At 43.6% G+C, this 23,133-nt stretch overlaps 1 protein-coding gene across 3 annotated transcripts in view; it reads left to right on the top strand.

The window, feature by feature from the left end:
* FAM219A (family with sequence similarity 219 member A) overlaps positions 1 to 23,133 on the top strand; it is a 191,622-nt gene that overhangs the window by 61,727 nt on the left and 106,762 nt on the right. For all 3 annotated transcript variants that reach the window (XM_073682657.1, XM_073682646.1, XM_073682637.1), the window contains exon 2: positions 22,910 to 23,009. In XM_073682657.1, the coding sequence (XP_073538758.1) occupies positions 22,910 to 23,009 (100 nt within the window). The remainder of the gene's footprint in view (positions 1 to 22,909; positions 23,010 to 23,133) is intronic.

Here is a 23,133-nt window from a genome sequence, read left to right as displayed (position 1 = left end):
TAGTAGTTATATTCTTGTACATAGGGGCACTATTATAGTAGTTATGTTCATGTATAGAGGGGGCAGTATTATAGTAGTTATATTCTTGTATATAGGGAGCAGTATTATAGTAGTTATATTCTTGTACATAGGGGGCAGTATTATAGTAGTTATATTCTTGTACATAGGGGCAGTATTATAGTAGTTATATTATTGTACATAGGAGGCACTATTATATTAGTTATATTCTTGCACATAGGGGGCAGTATTATAGTAGTTATATTCTTGTACATAGGAGCAGTATTATAGTAGTTATATTCTTGTATATAGGGGGCAGTATTATAGTAGTTATATTCTTGTACATAGAGGGCAGTATTATAGTAGTTATATTCTTGTACATAGGAGCAGCATTATAGTAGTTATATTTTTGTACAAAGGAGCAGTATTATAGTAGTTATATTTTTGTACATAGGAGCAGTATTATAGTAGTTATATTCTTGTACATAGGGGCACTATTATAGTAGTTATGTTCATGTATAGAGGGGGCAGTGTTATAGTAGTTATATTCTTGTATATAGGGAGCAGTATTATAGTAGTTATATTCTTGTACATAGGGGCAATATTATAGTAGTTATGTTCTTGTACATAGGGGGCAGTATTATAGTAGTTATATTCTTGTACATAGGAGGCACTATTATAGTAGTTATATTCTTGCACATAGGGGGCAGTATTATAGTAGTTATATTCTTGTACATAGGAGCAGTATTATAGTAGTTATATTCTTGTTTATAGGGGGCAGTATTATAGTAGTTATATTCTTGTACATAGGGGGCAGTATTATAGTAGTTATATTCTTGTACATAGGAGTTATATTCTTGTACATAGGAGCAGTATTATAGTAGTTATATTCTTATAGATAGGGGCAGTATTATAGTAGTTATATTCTTGTACATAGGGGGCAGTATTATAGTAGTTATATTCTTGTACATAGTGGGCAGTATTATAGTAGTTATATTCTTGTACATAGGGGGCAGTATTATAGTAGTTATATTCTTATACATAGGGGCAGTATTATAGTAGTTATATTCTTGTACATAGGAGCAGTATTATAGTAGTTATATTCTTGTACATAGGGGCAGTATTATAGTTGCTATATTCTTGTACATAGGAGCAGTATTATAGTAGTTATATTCTTGTACATAGGAGCAGTATTATAGTAGTTATATTCTTGTTTATAGGGGGCAGTATTATAGTAGTTATATTCTTGTACATAGGGGGCAGTATTATAGTAGTTATATTCTTGTACATAGGAGTTATATTCTTGTACATAGGAGCAGTATTATAGTAGTTATATTCTTATAGATAGGGGCAGTATTATAGTAGTTATATTCTTGCACATAGGGGGCAGTATTATAGTAGTTATATTCTTGTACATAGGAGCAGTATTATAGTAGTTATATTCTTGTACATAGGGGGCAGTATTATAGTAGTTATATTCTTGTACATAGGGGCAGTATTATAGTAGTTATATTATTGTACATAGGAGGCACTATTATATTAGTTATATTCTTGCACATAGGGGGCAGTATTATAGTAGTTATATTCTTGTACATAGGAGCAGTATTATAGTAGTTATATTCTTGTATATAGGGGGCAGTATTATAGTAGTTATATTCTTGTACATAGAGGGCAGTATTATAGTAGTTATATTCTTGTACATAGGAGCAGCATTATAGTAGTTATATTTTTGTACAAAGGAGCAGTATTATAGTAGTTATATTTTTGTACATAGGAGCAGTATTATAGTAGTTATATTCTTGTACATAGGGGCACTATTATAGTAGTTATGTTCATGTATAGAGGGGGCAGTGTTATAGTAGTTATATTCTTGTATATAGGGAGCAGTATTATAGTAGTTATATTCTTGTACATAGGGGCAATATTATAGTAGTTATGTTCTTGTACATAGGGGGCAGTATTATAGTAGTTATATTCTTGTACATAGGAGGCACTATTATAGTAGTTATATTCTTGCACATAGGGGGCAGTATTATAGTAGTTATATTCTTGTACATAGGAGCAGTATTATAGTAGTTATATTCTTGTTTATAGGGGGCAGTATTATAGTAGTTATATTCTTGTACATAGGGGGCAGTATTATAGTAGTTATATTCTTGTACATAGGAGTTATATTCTTGTACATAGGAGCAGTATTATAGTAGTTATATTCTTATAGATAGGGGCAGTATTATAGTAGTTATATTCTTGTACATAGGGGGCAGTATTATAGTAGTTATATTCTTGTACATAGTGGGCAGTATTATAGTAGTTATATTCTTGTACATAGGGGGCAGTATTATAGTAGTTATATTCTTATACATAGGGGCAGTATTATAGTAGTTATATTCTTGTACATAGGAGCAGTATTATAGTAGTTATATTCTTGTACATAGGGGCAGTATTATAGTTGCTATATTCTTGTACATAGGAGCAGTATTATAGTAGTTATATTCTTGTACATAGGAGCAGTATTATAGTAGTTATATTCTTGTTTATAGGGGGCAGTATTATAGTAGTTATATTCTTGTACATAGGGGGCAGTATTATAGTAGTTATATTCTTGTACATAGGAGTTATATTCTTGTACATAGGAGCAGTATTATAGTAGTTATATTCTTATAGATAGGGGCAGTATTATAGTAGTTATATTCTTGCACATAGGGGGCAGTATTATAGTAGTTATATTCTTGTACATAGGAGCAGTATTATAGTAGTTATATTCTTGTTTATAGGGGGCAGTATTATAGTAGTTATATTCTTGTACATAGGGGGCAGTATTATAGTAGTTATATTCTTGTACATAGGAGTTATATTCTTGTACATAGGAGCAGTATTATAGTAGTTATATTCTTATAGATAGGGGCAGTATTATAGTAGTTATATTCTTGTACATAGGAGCAGTATTATAGTATTTATATTCTTATACATAGGGGGCAGTATTATAGTAGTTATATTCTTGTACATAGGAGCAGTTTTATAGTAGTTATATTCTTGTACATAGGAGCAGTATTATAGTAGTTATATTTTTGTACATGGGGCAGTATTTTAGTAGTTATATTCTTGTACATAGGAGCAGTATTATAGTAGTTATATTCTTGTACATAGGAGGCACTTTTATAGTAGTTATATTCTTGCACATAGGGGGCAGTATTATAGTAGTTATATTCTTGTACATAGGGGGCAGTATTATAGTAGTTATATTCTTGTACATAGGAGCAGTATTATAGTAGTTATATTCTTGTACATAGGAGCAGTATTATAGTAGTTATATTCTTGTACATAGGGGGCACTGTTATAGTAATTATATTCTTGTACATAGGGAGCAGTATTATAGTAGTTATATTCTTGTACATAGTAGGCAGTATTATAGTAGTTTTATTCTTGTACATAGGAGCAGTATTATAGTAGTTATATTCTTGTACATAGGGGGCGGTATTATAGTAGTTATATTCTTGTACACAGGGGCAGTATTATAATAGTTATATTCTTGTACATAGGGGGCAGTATTATAGTAGTTATATTCTTGTACATAGGGTGCAGTATTATAGTAGTTATATTCTTGTACATAGGGGGCAGTATTATAGTAGTTTTATTCTTGTACATAGGAGCAGTATTATAGTAGTTATATTCTGGTACATAGGGGCAGTATTATAGTAGTTATATTCTTGTACATAGGAGCAGTATTATAGTAGTTGTTACACACACGCCTGGACTGACTGGCGTGAGCATGATTAGTGATCCCACTGGACCATGAACCGAGGATTGCCTGGAGGGGCGTAACTAAGTATCAACTCGGTCCGACCAAGGTCACACGGCGGCTCAGTCGACTCCGTGAACCAGGGAGGAACCGAGCAGAGGGACCATGTGCTACTCCATGTCAGAACCCGGTCACAGCTGTTGACCCACACCGGGGAATGCAGGAACAGGCAGGTTAGACTGGCATACAGACAGGTGGATACTGGCAGGCACGGCTGGTTTGCAGACAGGTGGGTATTGGCAGGCACGGCTGGCATGCAGACTGGTGGGCGCTGGCAGGCATGACTGGCATGCAGACAGGTGGGCACTGGCAGGCACGGCTGGCATGCAGACAGGCGGGTACTGGCAGGTAGGAACGCTGGCAGAATAGGGACCAGTACAGACTTGGGACACAGGAACGGAGCCGCAGGTGCGGTAGACAAGCAGAGCAGAGCAAAACCCGCAGATGCGGTAGACAAGCTGAGCAGAGAAAAACCCGCAGATGCGGTAGACAAGCAGAGCACAGCAAAACCTGCAGATGCGGTAGACCAGCAGAGCAGAGCAAAACCCGCAGATGCTGTAGACCAGCAGAGCAGAGCAAAACCCGCAGATGCGGTAGACAAGCAGAGCAATGCAAAAACCCGCAGATGCGGTAGACAAGCAGAGCAAAACCCACAGGTGCGGTAGACAAGCAGAGCAGAGCAAAACCCGCAGGTGCGGTAGACAAGCAGAGCAGAGCAAAACCCGCAGATGCAGTAGACAAGCAGAGCAGAGCAAAACCCGCAGATGCGGTAGACCAGCAGAGCAGAGCAAAACCCGCAGATGTGGTAGACAAGCAGAGCAGAGCAAAACCCGCAGATGCGGTAGACAAGCAAAGCAGAGCAAAACCCTCAGATGCCTTAGACAAGCAGAGCAGAGCAAAACCCGCAGATGCGGTAGACAAGCAGAGCAGAGCAAAACCCGCAGATGCGGTAGACTAGCAGAGCAGAGCAAAACCCGCAGATGCGGTAAACAGGACAGGGCTCTGTTCACATGGAACAGACTGGAAAACACAATAAGATAGCTGGAACGCAGGAGTTAGATACGGAGGCAGGGTAACAGAACGAGCAAGATACTTGCAATGAAGTAGCGAGTGGACACAAAACTCACAAACAGAAGTACAGAGACAACGAGTTGGAGTTAGGTGCAGGTTCAGATACTGCAGGAAAAGGGGAAGGTACAGACATAGAGACAAACAGATAACGGACTAGGACACTGTTCAGACAGGATCTGAACCAGGAACAAGATACAGGAACGAGCCTGGGAACTCAGCCCCCAGGGTGGCGGAAACTGACTAGAAGTCACAGGTACAGGTAACAGGCCTGGGTATACAGCCCCCAGGGTGGCAGAAACAGACTAGATATAGGACAGGACCTGGCAACTCAGTTGCAAGGAACACACAAATGGAAAGTGTTGCTCAGGCACCTCCTACTGGGTGGAGGGGGTTTAAGTATCCAGTGACTCACAGCAATTGGCTAGGGACGCATTAGGACTGCGCACACTGTAGCTTTAAGAATCAGGAAATAACAGCGCCGCCGCCCTAAGCCAGCAGACAAGAGACATACAAACAGCAGGTACTGAAGCAAAGTGTGCAGCCTGGCCTGATAGGTAAGATTGCGGTCTTGCATGGTGGGAGGTGGTAAGCCATGCAATCACGCCGCCAGGGATGTTACAGTACCCCCCCCCCCCCCCCTTACACACCCTCTTCTTCAAGCCTGCAAGGATTTCCTTCAGAGAATTTGGAGGCCGATCCTTCTCTTCAAGAAGATTACCTCTTCTGTCCACTAGAGGGATCGAAACTGGTCTCACCATCTTGGTGACTAGGATGCTTCCTCCCATCGAGCCATCCTCAGCAACAGAGGAAGTGAGTGAAGTACCAGGAACAGGACACAGGAAAGTCTCTCTCCATTTGTTAATATTGGGTAGTACCGCAAAGGATTCACGGGAGAACTGGAGGTCCTCCACCTGGTTGGAGGGGTGCAGAGACTCGGGGTTAAACACCGATTTGACGTACACTTTGCCAAGCTTACTGGATGAAGTGGGCGAAGTACCAGGTACAGAGTGCAGAAAAGTCTCTCTCCATTTGTTATCAGGTAGAACCCCGGAGGATTCAGGAGACAACAGGAGGTCCTCCGCCTGGTTGGAGGGGTGCAGAGACTTGGAGGTAGCCACCACCTTGATGGACGTATTGCCAGATTTATTAGATATAGAGGATCCTTACTTAGGGACCAACTTCAGTCTGGTTTCTGAGATGACACGTCTGCGAGGTGGGGCGGTACCTGAAGCCAGATCATTGGTACAATCGTCGAGACTGTGTGGGGACAATGTCTCCGCTTCCCTTCCTTCTTAGATTTTAGTGCACAGCGAGTCAGCGACTAGCAGATCTGGTGAAGAAGAAGAAGAAACTGCTGACTGTCCTGAAGATGTGGGGACTGGACACCCCTTGTACCTCAGCAGTCCCCCAGGATACACCATGCAGGATCTCCAGACCTGAGCGGGCACTAGATCTCTCGGCTCTGGACGACCTGTGGGTAATCCAGTCAGCACCTGGAATGTGAACTTCTTCATGTGTAATGCTCCAATCTGGAGCTTAATTTGTATAGACATCTTTTGACTGTTTCTGAGTAGGGCTCATCCTTCTGCTGACAATGCCCAAACCGGCTTCTGGAGTTGTCGGATGGGAATCAGACACCGACTCTTCAAGACTTTAAGCCCGAAACTTCCGGTTATTTCGAGGCCTTCACTTGCCACGGAGACAGTCATGGTCATCTGTGGAGAGGAATCACTAACGCCAAGGGCAGCCTCTCCTACAGGCCTAATGTCTTGGGATTCTCCAACCTTCGCTGGACAAAGACTGTCAGGAGGTCCCAAACTACCGCAGCGAGACCGCAATCCGATTTTGTGACTGAGTTCTGGCATCTGCTTTGCCTGACGAACATAGTCATCCTTCATAGATTCTGTGCGGAAAGCTGCCTCTACAGGCTGGGGAACAGGAGGTCTTTGGGAGGACCGAACCTGGCGTGACGCTTTACCTCTACGCCTTGCACGTCTGGACTGCCTCTTGAGGTTGGGAAGAGAAGTATTTTGTGGAGCATTGTCATCCTGTGTGGATTCTGCGTGGGCAGCAGCCTCTTCAGGCTGGGGAACTGGGGGGCTACCTACACGCATCACCCATCGGGGCTGCTCCAAGACATTGGGAAGGGAAGCTTTAGCAGAAGCTTCAGGATTAGGGTCATCGAAGACCATTAGAAAGGCCACCAGGAAGGCCTGCAGGTCCAAGACGATAGGATCCCATGCTTGCCATAGGGGGGTGATCCATTTCAAGGCATCACCCGCTAGGTTGGACATCAGAAATGCTATTTTAACCCGATCAGTGGGAAAATATCGAGCATAAAATTTGAAATGTAGCATGCATTGCTCCACAAACGCACAACTTTGTTTTGGGTCTTCATAATACCGTGGTGGATCCGCAGGAACGAGTGCTGATAACTCCATTTGGGCTGGTGCATAAATCGCCTGGACCTCAGCTTGAGAAAAATGTTTTCCTTGGTGCACATATTCGCCAGACAAGGATTCAGATGTCTCCGAGAGCGAAGGGCCGTGGGGCTCAACGGGAACCATGGCCTGAGCAAGCTGTTACGCACACACCCGGACTGACTGGCGTGAGCATGATTAGTGATCCCACTGGACTAAGAACCGAGGAGTGCCTGGAGGGGCGTAACTAAGTATCAACTCGGTCCGACCAAGGTCACACGGCGGCTCAGTAGACTCCGTGAACCAGGGAGGAACCAAGCAGAGGGACCAGGTGCTACTCCAGGTCAGACCCCGGTCACAGCTGTTGACCCACACCGGGGAATGCAGGAACAGGCATGTTAGGCTGGCATACAGACAGGTGGATACTGGCAGACACGGCTGGTATGCAGACAGGTGGGTATTGGCAGGCACGGCTGGCATGCAGACAGGTGGGCACTGGAAGGCACGGCTGGCATGCAGACAGGTGGGCACTGGCAGGCACGGCTGGCATGCAGATAGGCGGGTACTGGGAGGTAGGAATGCAGGCAGGATAGGGACCAGTACAGACTGGGACACAGGAACGGAGCCGCAGGTGCGGTAGACGAGCAGAGCAAAACCCGCAGATGCGGTAGACAAGCAGAGCAGAGCAAAAACCCGCAGATGCGGTCGACAAGCAGAGCAGAGCAAAACCCGCAGATGCGGTAGACAAGCAGAGCGGAGCAAAACCCGCAGATGCAGTAGACAAGCAGAGCAGAGCCAAACCCGCAGATGTGGTAGACCAGCAGAGCAGAGCAAAACCCGCAGATGCGGTAGACCAGCAGAGCAGAGCAAAACTCGCAGATGCGGTAGACAAGCAGAGCAGAGCAAAACTCGCAGATGCGGTAGACGAGCAGAGCAAAACCCGCAGAAGCGGTAGACAAGCAGAGCAGAGCAAAACCCGCAGATGCGGTAAACAGGACAGGGCTCTGTTCACATGGAACAGACTGGAAAACACAAGAAGATAGCTGGAACACAGGAGTTAGATACGGAGGCAGGGAAACAGAACAAGCAGAACCAGATACACACAAGGTACTTGCAATGAAGTAGCGAGTGGACGCAAAACTCACAAACAGAAGTACAGAGACAACGAGTTGGAGTTAGGTGCAGGTTCAGATACTGCAGGAAAAGTGGAAGGTACAGGCATAGAGACAAACAGGTAATGGACTAGGACACTGTTTAGACAGGATCTGAACCAGGAACAAGATACAGGAACGAGCCTGGGAACTCAGCCCCCAGGGTGACGGAAACTGACTAGAAGTCACAGGTACAGGTAACAGGCCTGGGTATACAGCCCCCAGGGTGGCAGAAACAGACTAGATACAGGACAGGACCTGGCAACTCAGTTGCAAGGAACACACCGATGGAAAGTGTTGCTCAGGCACCTCCTACTGGGTGGAGGGGGTTTAAGTATCCAGTGACACACAGCAATAGGCTAGGGACGCATTAGGACTGCGCACACTGTAGCTTCAAGAATCAGGAAGTAACAGCGCCGCCGCCCTAAGCCAGCGGACAAGAGACATGCAAACAGCAGGTACTGGAGAAAAGTGTGCAGCCTGGCCTGATAGGTAAGATGGCGGTCTTGCATGGTGGGAGGTGGTAAGCCATGCAAGCACGCCGCCAGGGATGTTACAGTAGTGATAATCTTGTACATAGGGGGCAGTATTATAGTAGTTATATTCTTGTACATAGAGGACAGTATTATAGTAGTTATATTCTTGTACATAGGAGCAGTATTATAGTACTATAGTAGTTAAGTGTGCGCTGTGTCTTCACTAGAGCCCCTAATGATGAGGATAAGCTTTGCCACCAGTAAACACTAGGTACCACTGCAGGGCAGTCCCAGGGACTGCAGCAGATCACCGGAGCGTCTGAGGCGCGGGTATGAGGTAAATGAGGGCGAGTCAAAAGCATAGTCAGACGGTCCGAGGTCAGGGCAGGCAGCACGAGTTCACAAAATAAAGCAGCAGTCAGGGATGGAGAAGTTAAACTGAGTAGGTAAATGAGCCGGGTCGATTAAAAGGAGACAGAATACTGAAAAATGTAGAAACGGGCACACCCTCCTATAACTCACAACCAGCACAAAACAACTTAGAACGATGATCAGGTATTGGGTGAAGCAGGGCGAAGCACACGGTGAGTAAAGCGGCACTTAGCTGGCATGCGAGTGGCTGGCGTAACAATACCTCCCCTTACGCCCCCTTCTTTTTTGGCCAGACCGATGGAGAAACCTTTCCAAGATAACAGGGGCACAGATATTCTTGACAGGGTCCCAGGATCTCCCCTCAGGTCCAGTCCCTTACAGTCCACCAGATAGAAGGTCTTCCCCCAAAAGGATGTCCTTAACCTCAAAGACTTCTGGGGACCCTCAGGAACAGCAGTGGCGGGCATGGAGCTTCAAGAAGCGATTCAAGACTGGCTTCAGGAGTAAGACATGAAAGGTGTTTCGGATCCGTATATTCACAGGGAGTTGAAGACGTTAGGTCACCAGATTACGTTGCCTGAAAATTTTTTATGGACCGCAGTATCGGGGAGTGAAGATGTACAAAGGCACCTTCAGGCAAATATTCCAGGATAATAACCAGACTTAATCTACAGGAAGGTACAGAGGCGGCAAACCTATAATTACTCAGACGTCTAGATTTGTTAAGCCAGGAGAAATACACTATTATCTTTGTGTTGACTTTTGAATTGATGTGTTTTTCTTTGGTGGGTCAAGAAGGACAGACTAGTATTTGTATAAACCTGAATGTTGACATTTGAGTTGATATTTACTGCAACTTATTGTATGGACAGTGACTCAGGGTTGGGGAACAATGATGTTTGTTAATATGCTAATTACATTTTGTACTAGGCCAGCTAGTTCATTCATTTACAGAGCAGGGGGATACAAACTATGCAAATTGATTAAATGCTCAAACAATGAGACATGAGCCCTGAACTTTCCCCCCTGACCTGTGAATGATGACCTGAGCCACAGATGGATATATATAAAAAGGGATTTCTATTGTACTGCTAAGAGAATCAGAGAAACTCTTCAGGACAGAGGCTTGGTTGCATGGCTGCATCCCGAGGGACGAAGATTTGGATTCTACAGGATGCCAGCCTAAGGGAACACTGCCCTGGCTGGAACGACACAGATCTGCTCCATTGACCATCATTGACACCATGGAGACATTTGGGAAAACCAGGATTGTGACCCTCCGGTCACCTGGTCCCATGGATATCTTCTGAGATGCCAGGTTGGGACCACCCGGTCACCTGATTCCATGGAGACGTTTGGGGAAACCAAGATTGTGATACTCCGGTCACCTGGTCTCATGGATATGTTTGGGTTAGCCAGATTGGGACAATCCAATCACCTGGAACCCATGGATACACCCAGAGAAATCCAGGTTAGGACCATCCGGTCACCTGGATCCATGGATATGTTAGGAGAAAGCCAGGGTGGCATCTTCAGGTCTCCTGGCCACGTACCTCAATGGACTGTCAGCTTCCTAAGTTTGCCGCTACCTCCTCTGTGGGTGCCCACCAAAAGCAGGGGGCCACTGGTTGAGGTAGTTGGCCCTGGAAGTCTCAAACTCAAGTTGCTCTATTCCTGGCGGGCCAGCAAAAGGGTGAAACTATGTAATTTTGCACCATCTTGTGTATTTGCTGGGACTGTTCTATATGTTTATTGTCTGTTTGGTGGTATTGCCACACTGTTTAACCTTCACCTTGTGTTGTCCGAGTAGTAGCATGCCCACGGAAGACCCCGTGTCTTCACACACAGCCTTAATAAGGGACGCCTGGGTCTGCTGCCTGTTCTGTAGAAGGTCACCGTTGGAGGCATCAGCTTATGGTACCCTGGAGGAAGCAGACTGGAGAGGGCAATTGAGCATGCTGGGAGTATACCACGAAGAATGGAGATGCTCCGGAAGACTCCCCAACGTGGTTATTGTAGGAAAACTCCGCCCAGGGGAGTAGCTGTACCCAGTCATCCTGACGGGCAGAGATAAAATGGCAAAGCTAGTATTCTATAATCTGATTAACCTGTTCTACTTGCCCAATGGTCTGTGGATGATACAAGTAGGAAAAGTCCAGCTAGACACGCAGCAGCTTGCACAGAGCTCTCCAAAACTTTGAAGTGAACTGGACTCTACAATCAGAGACTATGTGAGAGGAAGACCGTGGAGACGAAATACATGCTGGAAGAACTACGTGGCAAGCTTAGTAGCTGGGGGAAGGACTGGTCAGAGGTATGAAGTGAGCCATATTAGAGAACCGATCCAACCCAGATGGTGTTGCGATGCAACCCTTAGAGAGGCAGTTCTGTGAGGAAGTCCTTAGCAATATGTAACCAGGGAGCTGAACGGAGGAGGCCAGCAGGCTTGTTCCTGGAAGACTTGTTTTTGACGCACTGTGAAGAGGCGTTTACAAAGTCCCGGACATCCTTGACTAGCGAGGGCCACCAGAAGCGACGAGCAATCAGTTCAGTGGACTTGCGTATGCCCATGTGGCCAGCCAGCTTGGATTCGTGACCCCAAGACAGAATTCCATTCTCCTTAGCAGTAGGGACAAAAGTCTTGCCCAGAGGAATGTCTCTTAAAAGGACTTGGGCTGCCTCAATAGTCATGGCCGGGTCAATAATGTGCTGAGGCTCCTCCAGGGAATCAGTCACATCAAAGGATCGTGACAGAGCATCAGCTCTGACATTTTTCTCCACAGGTGGGAAGTGTAATTCAAAATTAAAATGAGCGAAGAAGAGTGCCCACCTGGCTTGCCGAGGATTCAACCGCTAGGTGGACTGCAGGAAGGTCAGATTTTTATGGACCGTGTATATTATTACCGGAGAGCTAGCTGCCTCCAGTAGATGTCATCGTTCCTCTTGATAGTCAGAAGCTCACGATCTCCAATAGTATAATTTCACTCATTTCAGCTGGCGAAAACAGTTTGAAGAAAAAAACTCAAGAGACAGACTTCCCCAAATAAGTTCTTTGCAGGAGCACTGCCCCAGCACCGATATATGAGGCATCTTTCTCCAAGAGAAACTGCTTGTTGGGTGGGACCGGGGTGATGTAGCACCAGAGCACCCTTGAAGGCCTTTTTCAAATACTTGTAGGCTGTCTCAAGCCAGTCTCTAGCATTGGCTCTCTCTCTGGTTAAGGTGGAGATAGGTACCATAAGGGACGAGAAGTTGCCTGTAGAAGTTGGTGTAACCCATGAAGCGCTGGATGGTATTCAGGACAAGTCCGGAAAGCATAGCAGAAACCTTTTCTGAATCCATTTCAAGACCTTTGTTGGAAGCAATGTAGCCAAGGAAAGGCAAGGAGCTTTTTTCAAAGACACATTTGGACAATTTGGGAAGGTAAATCAGGGGAGAATATTAGGATATCATCCAAATACACAAGCATGGAAACATAGAAGAGATCCCAGAAGATGTCATTAACAAACTCCTGAAACACGGCAGGCGTATTACTCAGCCCGAAGGGCATGACGAGATTCTCATAGTGACCCTCATGGGTATTAAAGGCTGTTTTCCATTCGTCGCCCTCACAGATACAAATAAAGTAGTATGCCCCTCTCAGCTCCAATTTGGTGAATATCTTAGCTTTACGGATTCTGTCAAATAGCTCAGAAATCAAAGGCAGTAGGTACTTGTTCTTAATAGTGATTTTGTTAAGACCTCAATTCTATACAGGGGCGTAGGGAACCAATCTTCTTGGTCACAAAGAAGAAGCTGGCACCAGCAGGAGAGCAGGACTTACAGGTGACTTCTCTTGGATGTATTCAGACATGGCTCGAGTCTCCGGTAGAAATGGTGGATACACCCACCCCCAGGGTGGTGAAGTGCCAGGATGAAGATAGACGGGACAGTCATAAGGCCTGTGGGGTGGCAGGACCTCAGCCTTCTTTTCCCAGAAGACGTCTGCTAAGGCACGATAATGGATGGACAGAGAAGCAAGGTTTCAAGGCACAGGAGGCGAAGTCTTGGGTGTGACCTTGGCTAGGCAGTTGGAAGCACAGTGCTGTCCCCAATGAAGTAACTGGCCGGAGGACCATTCAATAACTGGTGCGTGTAGACGCAGCCATGAAAGGCCCAGTAGAGCAGAATTCACAGATCTGGGTAGCCGATAGAATTTTCTTCTATCAGTATGCAGGACTCCAATCCATGGCTTCACTGGTAGCATGATGAGTTGAACAGGTTCAGCTAGGAGTTGTCCGTCAATGGAGGCAACAGTTGGGGTGATCCAGCTGTTGTGTAGGGAGCTGAAGTTGACAGACCAAATCCAAATGAATGAAGTTGCCTACGGAGCCTGAATCAAGATGGGCAGCAGTGTAGAGGGACCTCTTCTGCCAGGTCAAGGTAACTTGGGTCAGTAGCTTTGGAGCAATTACTCTCATCTAGGGTCATCTCTCCGGCCAACCCCAGGTGCTGAAATTTCCCGGTCTCACAGGGCACTGGCGAACAAAATGTCCCTTTCCTCCACAGTACATTCATACGCTCTCTCTGTACCTTCTCTGTCGTTCCTGTACAGAAAGTTTGGCGCGCTAAACCAGCATCGGCAAAGTGTCTGGTTGTACGAGTTACAGTTAGAAAGGGAACTGGAGCTTACTTATGGAAGGGGAGATCTATCCTAGTGGCAAGGTGTATAAGGGCGTCCAGCGAGGGTGGTAGATCTCTGCCAGCAACTCATCCTTGATAAGACCAGACAGGCCCTGCCAGAAGGTTGCCACCAGGACCTCATTATTGCAAGCCAGCTTCACTGTCAAGGTACTGATGCGTAAGGCATACTGGGCTACGGTATCCGTGCTCTGCTTTGGAGACAACAGGGTCAAAGAAGCAGAGGAGATGCGGTCTGGAACCTCAAATACCGATCGAAATATCTCCAGGAACATCCCAACATCATGGGTCTCCGGACCTCCACACTCCCAAATGGAGTTTACCCCGACCAGGGCTTGTTCAGACAGCAGAGAGACCATGAATACTATCTTGGTCTGGTCAGAAGGAAAGAGGCGAGCGTGAAGTGTCAAATGGATCAGACACTTATTGATGAAGCCACGACTCTCCATGGAGTCTTCCATGGAAGTGGAAGCTGGAGCTTGGCAGTTCCAACAGAAACGGGAGAATTAGGTGGTTCTCTCGGAGAGAGGCTGACTGCCCATAGGAGGGGTGTCCAGACATGGTAGAAGCGGAATGCAGGGCTGACATAGCGGTGGACAGACCCTGCAGCTGGGTTGCCACCACATTAAAGGCCTGCATCAGCTGGTCCTCACGCTGAGAGCGGACCTCCTCGTACAATACTTGTACGGTAGACTTGGGATCCCTGTGTCTCAACTTGTCAGCGGGGTTCATGGCCCAAACATAATTTAACACTGGTGAGTGTGGACTCACTGCGCCACGGGACGGGCTTACCATGGAGGGGCTTGACTAAAAGTCTATCGGGTAGACTCCAGGTACCACTCCAGGGCAGTCCCAGGGACTGCAGCAGCTGGCCGGAGGGTCAGAGGCTCGTGGACAAGGTACAGGGGGGCAAGTTAAAAGCTTAGTTAGATGGCCCGAGGTCAGGGCAAGCAGCACGGGTTCACAAAACAAAGCCGGAGTCAGGGCTGGAGAAGTCAAACTGTGCGGATAAACAGACGAGTACGATAACGGGAGACAGAATACTGAGAAATGCATAAACGGGTGCTAGCAGCCTAGGAACCAACGTTCGAGTGAGGAATGGAGAGTGGAGTCACCTGATATATCACCTATAAGCAGGTGATAGTCTGGGGAAGCAAATCGCTGCAGGACAGAGTGGATACAAATTCCAGCAGATTTTGACAGCGCCCCCTATGACTCACAACCTGCACAAGACAACTCAGAGTGATGGTCAGGTACTGGGCGAAACACATGGTGAGTAGGGCGGTGTGTGAGTGGCCGGCGTAACACAGTATTATAGTAGTTATATTCTTGTATAAGGTGTCAGTATTATAGTAGTTATATTCTTGTACATAGGGGGCAGTATTATAGTAGTTATATTCTTGTACATAGGAGCAGTATTATAGTAGTTATATTCTTGTATAAGGTGGCAGTATTATAGTAGTTATATTCTTGTACATAGGGGGCAGTATTATAGTAGTTATATTCTTGTACATAGGGGGCAGTATTATAGTAGTTATATTCTTGTACATAGGGGGCAGTATTATAGTAGTTATATTCTTGTACATAGGGGGGCAGTATTATAGTAGTTATATTCTTGTACATAGGGGGCAGTATTATAGTAGTTATATTCTTGTACATAGGAGCAGCATTATAGTAGTTATATTCTTGTACATAGGAGCAGTATTATAGTAGTTATATTCTTGTACATAGGAGCAGTATTATAGTAGTTATATTCTTGTACATAGGGAGCAGTATTATAGTAGTTATATTCTTGTACATAGGAGCAGTATTATAGTAGTTATATTCTTGTACATAGGGAGCAGTATTATAGCAGTTATATTCTTGTACATAGGGGCAATATTATAGTAGTTATATTCTTGTACATAGGAGCAGTATTATAGTAGTTATATTCTTGTACATAGGGGGCAGTATTATAGTAGTTATATTCTTGTACATAGGGGGGCAGTATTATAGTAGTTATATTCTTGTACATAGGGGCAGTATTATAGTAGTTATATTCTTGTACATAGGGGCAGTATTATATAGTAGTTATATTCTTGTACATAGGGGGCAGTATTATAGTAGTTATATTCTTGTACATAGGGGCAGTATTATAGTAGTTATATTCTTGTACATAGGGGGGCAGTATTATAGTAGTTATATTCTTGTACATAGGGGGCAGTATTATAGTAGTTATATTCTTGTACATAGGAGCAGCATTATAGTAGTTATATTCTTGTACATAGGAGCAGCATTATAGTAGTTATATTCTTGTACATAGGAGCAGTATTATAGTAGTTATATTCTTGTACATAGGAGCAGTATTATAGTAGTTATATTCTTGTACATAGGAGCAGTATTATAGTAGTTATATTCTTGTACATAGGGAGCAGTTTTATAGTAGTTATATTCTTGTACATAGGAGCAGTATTATAGTAGTTATATTCTTGTACATAGGGAGCAGTATTATAGCAGTTATATTCTTGTACATAGGGAGCAGTATTATGGTAGTTATATTCTTGTACATAGGGTGCAGTATTATTGTAGTTATAGTCTTGTACATAGGAGCAGTATTATAGTAGTTATATTCTTGTACATAGGAGCAGCATTATAGTAGTTATATTCTTGTACATAGGGGCAGTATTATAGTAGTTATATTCTTGTACATAGGGAGCAGTATTATATAGTAGTTATATTCTTGTACATAGGGGGCAGTATTATAGTAGTTATATTCTTGTACATAGGGGCAGTATTATAGTAGTTATATTCTTGTACATAGGGGCAGTATTATAGTAGTTATATTCTTGTACATAGAGGGCAGTATTATAGTAGTTATATTCTTGTACATAGGGGCAGCATTATAGTAGTTGTATTCTTGTACATAGGGGGCAGTATTATAGTAGTTATATTCTTGTACATAGGGGCAGTATTATAGTAGTTATATTCTTGTACATAGCAGCAGTATTATAGTAGTTATATTCTTGTATATAGGTGGCAGTATTATAGTAGTTATATTCTTGTACATAGGGGCAGTATTATAGTAGTTATATTCTTGTACATAGGGGCAGTATTATAGTAGTTATATTCTTGTATATAGGGGGCAGTATTATAGTAGTTATATTCTTGTACATAGGGGCAGCATTATAGTAGTTGTATTCTTGTAAATAGGGGGCAGTATTATAGTAGTTATATTCTTGTACATAGGGGCAGTATTATAGTAGTTATATTCTTGTATATAGGGGCAGTATTATAGTAGTTATATTCTTGTACATAGGGGCAGTATTATAGTAGTTATATTCTTGTACATAGGGGCAGTATTATAGTAGTTATATTCTTGTATATAGGGGGGCAGTATTATAGTAGTTATATTCTTGTACATAGGGGCAGTATTATAGTAGTTATATTCTTGTACATAGGAGCTGTATTATAGTAGTTATATTCTTGTACATAGGAGCAGTATTATAGTAGTTATATTCCTGTACATAGGGGGCAGTATTATAGTAGTTATATTCTTGTACATAGGAGCTGTATTATAGTAGTTATATTCTTGTACATAGGAGCAGTATTATAGTAGTTATATTCTTGTACATAGGGGGCAGTATTATAGTAGTTATATTCTTGTACATAGGGGGCAGTATTATAGTAGTTATATTCTTGTACATAGGAGCAGTATTATAGTAGCTATATTCTTGTATATAGGAGCAGTATTACAGTAGTTATATTCTTGTACATAGGGGCAGTATTATAGTAGTTATATTCTTGCACATAGGGGCAGTATTACAGTAGTTATATTCTTGTACATAGGGGCAGTATTATAGTAGTTATGTTCTTGTACATAGGGGGCAGTATTATAGTAGTTATAGTCTTGTACATAGGAGCAGTATTATAGTAGTTATATTCTTGTACATAGGGGGCAGTATTATAGTAGTTATATTCTTGTATATAGGAGCAGTATTATAGTAGTTATATTTTTGTACATAGGGGCAGTATTATAGTAGTTATATTCTTTTACATAGGAGCAGTATTATAGTAGTTATATTCTTGTACATAGGGGGCAGTATTATAGTAGTTATATTCTTGTACATAGGAGCAGTATTATAGTAGTTATATTCTTGTACATAGGGGCAGTATTATAGTAGTTATATTCTTGTACATAGGGGGCAGTATTATAGTAGTTATATTCTTGTACATAGGGGCAGTATTATAGTAGTTATATTCCTGTATATAGGAGCAGTATTATAGTAGTTATATTCCTGTACATAGGGGCAGTATTATAGTAGCTATATTCTTGTATATAGGAGCAGTATTATAGTAGTTATATTCCTGTACATAGGGGGCAGTATTATAGTAGCTATATTCTTGTATATAGGAGCAGTATTACAGTAATTATATTCCTGTACATAGGGGCAGTATTATAGTAGTTATATTCTTGTATATAGGAGCAGTATTATAGTAGTTATATTCCTGTACATAGGAGCAGTATTATAGTAGTTATATTCTTGTACATAGGAGCAGTATTATAGTAGTTATATTCCTGTACATAGGGGCAGTATTATAGTAGTGACAGGTTACACGTGTAGATGAGATTATCTGGGTGAGTGGCTGCCTTTTGTTACCTTTATTCCATCTGTATTGTCGGGTTATTCTGTAAGTTGAGGTCTTTTCGCCTTTCCTTTTATTAGCCGCTCACTCGTTTTGTGTAATCTCTCCGCGGTGAGTAATTACTGGTGATGAATAAAGCTCCTTATGTAATAGCGCTGGAGCACTGAGTGCGGACATTAATACCTTGCCCTCCCCCAGGTGGGCTGCACTGTACTTTACGCAGCGTAATGGGCGCCGCTCGCCTCCATCGCGCCCCGTTTATAGTTTGCCTCTTGTCAAGGTCAGGGGAGTCTTGCACTGAGGGAACTCTTCATAACTTACTGTGGATCCGGAAGGCAGAAATCCAATAAGCGCAGATCCCCCCTGTGCAGAATAAGGGGGTTCTTTGCTAGTTAGGGCTCCGGCTGCAGGTGGATAGGAATCTGTGCTCCCGAGGGGGGCTCCAGATCGAGGAGATGATTGTCCGCACGTTTGTCTTATTTTTATTGTTTAATTATTATCTCTAAAGTTTGGATATACTGATAATTGTCAGGGCAGCGTACTTCGTCTTAAAGGGACAGTACTTCCACTTTATTTCTCGCTGTATATTAGGGCTCACCTGTGATGTGTATTCATGGTGCTCCAGGTCAGGGTGAGCACAGACCCAGGGTGCTGGCACAGCAGGTTGGAAGGCGCTTGATACAGCGAGGATCCATCCAAAAGGCTATAATGCACCAAACAAGCGAGACAGGACCCACCAAAACCACGGAAACAGGAGAACAGATGAACACAGGAGAGCGGGTGAAGAGGAGAACAGCAGGTCTGAAGCAAGTGTCTGCAGCGGTGGTTGTGGTTTAACGTGAACAGTTTGTAAATTCCAGTTGTAATGCTAAAGAAAACGATGGGTAAACCGAGATCTGAGAAGCCGTAGAAGCAAGTTATAGAATTCACAGCAGATTTTGAACAGTCTCTAGTAACCGTTCATAATGCTTACAGCAAACGATGAGTTAACCAGCAAATGACAGAAGCAATAAATTCGGGTTGTAGAATCCACAGCAATTTGCAGCGTAATGTGAACAGACTCGTATAACAGTTCGTAATGCTTACAGCAACTGATTGGTAAACCTGCAGATCTCGGAAGCAGATGCCTCTGTAGAAAATGGGTGGTGTCTAGTCCTTCGACACACGGAAACTGTACACAACACTAAACTGAGTGAATACGCAGATGTGTCTAAGTTTACTTTTAAAAGGCTTTGGTCTATGATGTCATTGAGGTGCGCTGGGCATCTCGTAAAGCCGTAAATGGAGCACAGCAAAGAGTGTTGACCATAGGGGAAGGGAGCAGGGCCCAGTTCAGAAGCTGAGACATGTGCTTAACACTAAAAATGATGTAGATACAGCTAGTACTGCTGCCATATCTCACATTATAAATATTGTATACACAGATAGTACTGCTGCTCTGTCTCTCATTGGAAATAATGTAGATAAAGCTAGTACTGCTGCCCTAGCTCTCATTATAAATAGTGTACACACAGCTAGTACTGCCGCTCTGTCTTTTATTGTAAATTACTTAGGAACAGCTTGTACTGCTGCCCTGTTTCTCATTATAAATTATGTAGAATCAACTAATACTTCTGCCCTCTCTCATTATAAATGGTTTAAACACAATTAGTACTGCCGCCCGCTTTCTCATTGTAAATAATGTAGACACGGCTAGTACTGCTGCCCTGTCTCTGATTGTAATTAATGTAGACACAGCTATTACTTCCTCCCTGACTCTCATTATAAATAATGCAGACTCCGGTAGTACTGCGGCCCTGTTTCTCATCATAAATTAAGTGGACACAGCTAGTACTACTGCCCTGTCTCTCATTATAAATGATGTAGACACAGCTAGTACTACTGCCCTGTCTCTCATTATAAATGATGTAGACACAGCTAGTACTACTGCCCTGTCTCTCATTATAAATGATGTAGACACAGCTTGTACTGCTGCCCTGTCTCTCATTATAAATGATGTAGACACAGCTTGTACTGCTGCCCTGTCTCTCATTATAAATGATGTAGACACAGCTTGTACTGCTGCCCTGTCTCTCATTATAAATGATGTAGACACAGCTTGTACTGCTGCCCTGTCTCTCATTATAAATTATGTAGACACAGCTAGTACTGCTGCCCTGTCTCATGATAAATGATGTAAACAAAGCTAGTACTACCCCCCTTTTATTGTTAATGACTGAGGCACAGCTAGTACTGCTGCCCTGTCTATTATTGTAAATGACGTAGGCACAGCTAGTACTGCTGCCCTGTCTCATGATAAATTATGTAGACAAAGCTAGTACTACCCCCCTTTTATTGTTAATGACGGAGGCACAGCTAGTACTGCTGCCCTGTCTTTTATTGTAAATGACGTAGGCACAGCTAGTACTGCTGCCCTGTCTATTATTGTAAATGACGTAGGCACAGCTAGTACTGCTGCCCTGTCTATTATTGTAAATGACGTAGGCACAGCTAGTACTACTGCCCTGTCTCTCATTATAAATGACGTAGGCACAGCTAGTACTGCTGCCCTGTCTCATGATAAATGATGTAGACAAAGCTAGTACTGCCCCCCTTTTATTGTTAATGACGGAGGCACAGCTAGTACTGCTGCCCTGTCTTTTATTGTAAATGACGTAGGCACAGCTAGTACTGCTGCCCTGTCTCATGATAAATGATGTAGACAAAGCTAGTACTACCCCCCTTTTATTGTTAATGACGGAGGCACAGCTAGTACTGCTGCCCTGTCTTTTATTGTAAATGACGTAGGCACAGCTAGTACTGCTGCCCTGTCTATTATTGTAAATGACGTAGGCACAGCTAGTACTACTGCCCTGTCTCTCATTATAAATGACGTAGGCACAGCTAGTACTGCTGCCCTGTCTCATGATAAATGATGTAGACAAAGCTAGTACTGCCCCCCTTTTATTGTTAATGACGGAGGCACAGCTAAAACTGCTGCCCTGTCTTTTATTGTAAATGACGTAGGCACAGCTAGTACTACTGCCCTGTCTCTCATTATAAATGACGTAGGCACAGCTAGTACTGCCGCCCTTTTATTGTATAATGACGGAGGCACAGCTAGTACTGCCGCCCTTTTATTGTATAATGACGGAGGCACAGCTAGTACTGCCGCCCTTTTATTGTATAATGACGGAGGCACAGCTAGTACTGCCTCCGTGTCTCATCCTGTGAATGATAATACTACAAGTAGATCTGCCCCTCTGTTTTTACATTTCCCTATATCATTTACAGGAGAGATAGAAGGCAGCGCCACCTTCCCTAAATCATTTCCATTGAGAAACATTACTACCTCTCTATTTCTGTAAATGATGAAGGTCAATTTTGACACAGGTAATGTTGTTTTCCTATTTTTCTCTGTAAATTATATAGGCAAAGCTAGTACAGCCTCCTAGTCTCTTTCTGTAAATTATTTAGACAAAGCTAGTACTCACTCCTTGTCTCTGCTTGTAGTTTACCATAAGTACAGATAGTACTGCCTCCCTGTGTCTTTCTGTAAATAATGTAGGTACAGATAGTACTGTTTCCTTTTCTCTCCCTGTAAATAATGTAGTTACTGATAGTACTGCCTCCCCGTCTCTCCTTGTAAATAATATAGGGACAGATAGTACTGCCTCCCTGTCTTTATGTAAATAATGTAAGTACAGATAGTAGTGTCTCCTTGCCCTCCCTGTAAATAATGTAGTCACAGATAGTTCTGCCTCCTTGTCTCTCTCTGTAAATATTGTAAGTACAGATAGTACTGCCTCCTAGTCTCTCTGTAAATAATGTAGACACAGATAGTACTTCCTCCCTGTCTCTCTCTGTAAATATTGTAAGTACAGATAGTACTGCCTCCTAGTCTCTCTGTAAATAATGTAGACACAGATAGTAATTCCTCCCTGTCTCTCTGGCCTGGATCCATTCCCCTCCCTGCGGTGCAGTCACAATGATCATATAGTGGCCAGCACATCTGCAGGGGGCGGCTATGGGGGTATTCAGGACCCTAGGATTTGTAGGGCTGCCACATAATACAAGGGAGAGGCTGCTCTGTTCTTTTCAGAAGTCCTATAGGTGTGAATGGAGACGGCCTTGTGCTACCCCTCCATTCATATCCCTAGGGGGAATAGCTGACCTGGATACGGGGTCACAGGAGCTCCATAGCGGGACCCGAGGGGGCAGCTGTCAGGCATTGAAGGCATAGAGGCATAGCCATATACATACCGCGTCCCGACCCTCACACTGTCCTCTCACCTGACTGTTGTGTGACCTGCACTGATCGTTCTCTCTCTAATCTCCCAGGACCCCGCCGCAGCCGCCATATCTGACGGAGACTGTGATATCCAAGAGGGAGAGAGCGTGTCCATGAACTACAAGCCCTCCCCGCTGCAGGTGAAGCTAGGTGAGTGCTGGAGACCACCACCATCAAATGACCCCCAAACCACCAGGGGACGCTGTGCAGAGTAACCAGGTGTTGTAGAGTGTGAGTGCAGCTCTGGAGTATAATACAGGATGTAACTCAGGAT

The sequence above is a fragment of the Phyllobates terribilis genome, unplaced genomic scaffold (genome assembly GCF_046119375.1).
Source record: "Phyllobates terribilis strain yellow unplaced genomic scaffold, ASM4611937v1 Scaffold_1__5_contigs__length_1240528914, whole genome shotgun sequence".
Taxonomy (NCBI): Eukaryota; Metazoa; Chordata; class Amphibia; order Anura; family Dendrobatidae; genus Phyllobates; species Phyllobates terribilis.
Note: the sequence above shows the minus strand (reverse complement) of the source record. Positions and strands in the feature narration are given on the sequence as shown.